The 4,478-nt window shown below is 59.9% G+C and overlaps 1 protein-coding gene across 1 annotated transcript; it reads right to left on the reverse strand.

Annotated features, from left to right (window-relative positions):
* Positions 1 to 1,544: 1,544 nt before the first annotated feature.
* Positions 1,545 to 4,123, reverse strand: NPW (neuropeptide W). The gene is made up of 2 exons (XM_065031239.1): positions 3,573 to 4,123; positions 1,545 to 1,957 (listed from the first exon to the last, which is right to left on the reverse strand). The coding sequence occupies exons 1-2, from the start codon at positions 3,963 to 3,965 to the stop codon at positions 1,922 to 1,924; spliced, it is 429 nt and encodes a 142-aa protein (XP_064887311.1). The 5' UTR covers positions 3,966 to 4,123; the 3' UTR covers positions 1,545 to 1,921.
* Positions 4,124 to 4,478: the final 355 nt, after the last annotated feature.

The following is a 4,478-nucleotide window of genomic DNA, read 5'->3' on the forward strand; positions in this document are numbered from 1 at the left end:
GGGAATCCCTGGGGCCACATTTCCTCTTGATGCATCCACGAGGCCAGGACAGGGGGTCCCTGTGGTCCGAGTTGCGGAGTCCCCATGGTCCGGGCATACAGCCCTCAAAATGAGGCGAACAGAGGCAGAACGTGGGGAGCGCGTTGTTGCCCCCAGGACTCGTCTTTTAGAAGAGATTAATGTCCATCAGGGATAGCTGGGTCCTGCCCTGAGGCAGGAGGTGTAATCAAAAGCTTCTTAAGCTGTCTTCCACTTTATTGGGCTTGTTGACCCCCAGGGAAGGCCCAGACCTCTCCGGAGAGCTGGGGGCACCGAGGAAATTATTTTACAGCCCCAGTGGAGAATCAGCTCACGCTTCTCAACAGCAACAGGAGAAATTATTTTACGAAGTGAGAAGTGAAGGGCTTGTGGTTAACCAAGTGTCTCGCTACCGTAATTGGCATGTCCAACTGTTTCTTTCCAACAGATGAGGGCAGAAGTGCACGCTCGAGCTGTGTCTCTCATCACATCACCCTGCATCCCCCTTTCTGTGGATCCTCCTGTGCAAAGCTGACCTGTACATTTTCTACCTCATTTTATCACTTACCCCCATCAAGAAGGGCAATCTGCCTTGGCTGATTGGCACCCTCACAGGTACAGCCCTTTTCAAGGACTGCTGCCTAATGGGTTATTGGCAATCATCTCTCATTTAGCCCATCCCAGCCCTGCGCTGTGCTAACAAAGAGCAGAAATTGGAAAATCGTGGAGGGGAAGTGAGAGGAGACATGGAGGAGAAACTGGTTGAGAACCAACTGGGAGAGAAGGATTCTTCCCATGTTACAGGACCCTAAATCCTCCCTGAGACCCGGTGAGGGGTGCCAGCAGCGCCCGGTGCGAGGGGCAGCACGGCGGACAGGGCTGGTGCGTGCTCGCTTCCCTCGACAAGCACTGCAAGGGGTTTTTCCTTCCAGATCCGAACCAAAGGCAGTGCAAACCCTGCTGTCCCCGCTCCACGGCCAGCCACAGGGGCTTGGCAGGAGCAGGCGGTTCGTGCGAGAGGGGTGGAAATGGCTCTTTTTGCCAAATTTCCTGCAAAATCTGCCAGCACTGGCAGGCAAGAGCTCAGCAATTCACAGGAGCTGGACTCAGCCCCAGCAAACCTCAGTTTTTTCTGGAGCCCAGAGCCCATCCGCTCTGGCACACCTTACCGTGTGCTCCCACCTGCCCCAGGGCTTCTCCCTGTTTTAATGGGGAATAACATTTATTTTAATCAGCAGACACATATGTAAAATCAAGCTCTAAGCAGGCAAATAAACAACTAGAGCAGGGAGGACTTGCAGAGCTTTTGCTCAGCCCAGTCTAGGAAAGATTTCTAACTTTGTCATCTTAATGACACTCAGCCTGGCAGCAGCTCCCCGATGGGCACTAAAAGAGATTTACTGTAAAGCTGCAGAAGAAACTCTGTCAAGGAGTTAAATCATGTCAGAAAAATCTGGGAGTTACCCGACCGCTGAAGTGCCTGCCCCATGCAGAGCCGTACCAGGTTTTGCATTTAAAAAAAGCACAGTACAATTAAACCAAAGTTTCCTTTGATCGATTCTCATTTTAATGAGGGCAGGTTCCTAGGAAGCAAACAGTACATGTTTGTATCATATTGCAAACAAGCTAGTACAGAAATCTAAAAAAAATAAAGAAAAATAAATATCTTCCCTGTTTATTTCTCCCCAAGTTTATAGCACTAGATTGACCTGAAAACAAGATGAATTTACCACTGTGTCTGGACAGCGGCCATGAAAAATCAGATTTGTTGGAATGCAATTGTCTGTATGGTTTCAGAGAGGTCAGAGTACCGGGAGATCTGCCGCTGAGACTCTTCCTCGCCAGCTGGGGTGAACGGGTTCCACCTCGGGCAGTCCACGCTCCTCCGGCACTGTGGGTATCTTCAGCGGATCAGAGCCATGTCTTCAAGCGGCAGAAGCTGAAAGGAAAAGAGGGGCTGAGTTGTTTCGGAGCCTCAGCTGAGCATCCAGCTGCACACCCACGTCCTGCCGCCACCTCTCGTCCTGTGTGGAACCACGTTTCCCTCTGCACAGGGCTTAAACCACCGCTGTACTCGCTCTAGTCATGAGATACTCTCCTCTGTGGGCTCAGATCCAGCCAGTGGGGACTGCAGGCTCCCTTTCTGCTGCCGTGCAGGCGGATCAAGCCCTATGCAGACACCCAAATACGAGGCCTGAACCTGCTGCGAGGTTTCTGTGGAAATCTGGCTGTAAAATCAGAGGGATGCACACAGGCCTGCAGGTCCAGAGCCCCCAGTGCGGTACCAGGACTGCTCTGCCCGCGCACAGCCAGGCTGCGGGAGATAACGGGACAGGGCTGAGCTGACCTGTCTGGGCTTTCCCAAAAAAGACACTCACCCCAGATTTCCTCCAGAAAATAAAGTGGGCAAGGAATACAGCTACATGTTTCAGGGCCTGATCCAACAGCCAAAAGCCCCCGTGGATTTCAGCTGGATGTTGGCTCCAGCTTTACATAAGAGGAAAGAAATGCAAGGTCTGGAAGCAGCCCCAAGCCAGTCCCACACAGCCTGGCTGAGCCCAGCGGGCAGGGAGGGGGGTCCCGCGCGGGGCCAGGCCGGGGGGCGCCCCGTGGCCACCCCTCCAGCACCGGCGCCTCAGTCCCACAGGTGCAGGTTGTGTGATACCCCAAATGGAGAGCACAGAATCATCCACCTCCTTTGTCTGCCCAGAAGACAAAAGTGCAGCTCCCCCAAACACATCCCATGGGGAGGAGGAACAACTGCCCCCTCCTCCCGTCCTGCTTTGCGGGGTGCAACAAACCTTGTGGTTCAAGTTTAAAAATGTGGCAGACGCTCAACTCGTGCAGTCGCACTCACGCAGCAGGGACGGGGCTGTGAACCCCTTGGGACACGGGCTGTCCCGCAGGGTTGGGGCTCCCCTCGCTCCACACACCCCCACTGCCCAGACCAGGCTGGGTGCAGAAGATGGTGCAGGTGTTGAGGGGCAGCTCCCCACGTCTGGGTGATGCCATGGGGCAGCCTAGCCCTCTGCGTGGGGCACCCCGAAACCCCGGTGCCTGAGGTATGAGAAACCGCAGCAAGGCTCCATGCACCCCTGGTGAAACCCCCCCAAGGCTCCATATACCCCCAGTTACCTGATGAGCCCCCTCTGATGCTCTGTGCACTTTAGTTACCTGGTGAAACCCTCCGAGCCTCTGCATGCCCAGTTACCTGGTGAACCCCCTCCGAGGCTCTGCGCACCCCCAGCTACCTGATGAAATGCCCTCAAGGCTCCATGCACCCCCATTACCTGGTGAAGCCCCCTTAAGGCTCTGTGCACGCCAGTTACCTGGTGAACCCCCTTCGAAGCTCCATGCACCCCCAGTTACCTGGTGAACCCTCCAGCACCCCAGGGTTCCGCAGTGAGACTGCAGCAGAACCCCTGCACCCCAGGCACAGCTGACACCCCTCAAACATCCTGGGGCGCTGTGTAGACACCGCGGCCCCCGGCCCCGGCGACACCTCCAGTGACACCCTCGGGCTCCACCGCCCCCCGCCCGCCCCTCGGGGTTACCTGAGCTCCGCGGGGGCCGGGCGGGGGCCGGGCAGGGGCCGGGCGGGGCCCGCCCCAGCCCCATCCCCGCCGGAGCAGGCGCTGCAGGAGGCGGGCGGGCGGCGGCGGCGGCGGGGTAGGTAGGGGGCTCTGCGCGGCGGGGCGGCCCGGGGGCGGCGGGGCGGCGGCGGGCGAGGCTCCCCCGGGGCGGCGCGGGGGCTCGGCCGGCAGCTCCCGTCGCCAGAGGTAGGGGGAGCGGCGGACGCCCATGAGCAGCCCCGAGGCGCGTCCCACCGTGTGGTACCGGGGGCTGGCGACGTGCTTGTACCAGGCGCCCGCCGGGGCCGCCGGCAGCATCAGCCCCAGCAGCATCAGGGCGCCCCAGGCGCCCCCCGACAGCTGCCCCCTCGCCATCGCGTCGGGCTGCGGGCGGGCAGGGTGCGGGCAGGGTGCGGGCAGGGGTGCAGCCCGGCCACGGGCGCCCCGGCGAAGGCTGCCCTGCGCCCGCGCCCCGCCGGTTTATACGGCCGTCGGGAGGGGCACCCCGCGGCTCCGCCCCGGCAGCCCCCGGCCGCCCCGCTGCCAGCCCCGGCCCCCCGCACCTCCTACCTGCCGCCTCCAGCAGTCCCCCTGCCCTCCCCCTGCAACCTCCCCCCGGGATGCCGGCATCCTCCCCACCGCCCCGAGCACCCCGAGCATCCCCTTTATCGCCCTGAGCATCCTTCCCATCCTTGAGCATCCCCCTTGCCGCCCCGAGCATCCTCTTTGCTACCCTGAGCAATATCTTCATGGCCCAAGCAGCCTCCCTGTGGTCCTCTTTGCAGCCCCGAGTATCTCCCCCATGGTCCTGAGCATCCCCTTGCAGCCCTACAAACCTCCCCACAGCCCAGCATCCTCCCCAGCCCCTCAGGACCTGCTCGACAGCCA

Source organism: Columba livia, chromosome 15, assembly GCF_036013475.1.
Source record: "Columba livia isolate bColLiv1 breed racing homer chromosome 15, bColLiv1.pat.W.v2, whole genome shotgun sequence".
Lineage (NCBI taxonomy): Eukaryota > Metazoa > Chordata > Aves > Columbiformes > Columbidae > Columba > Columba livia.

Bases quoted from the DNA above. Each gene is read 5' to 3' on its own strand.
- NPW (XM_065031239.1), bottom strand. From the start codon at position 3,965: ATGGCGAGGGGGCAGCTGTCGGGGGGCGCCTGGGGCGCCCTGATGCTG. The intron at 1,958-3,572 runs GTAACCCCGAGG...TTTTCCTTTCAG, and splicing joins CCGGCCCCCGCGGAGCTCAG to CTTCTGCCGCTTGAAGACAT.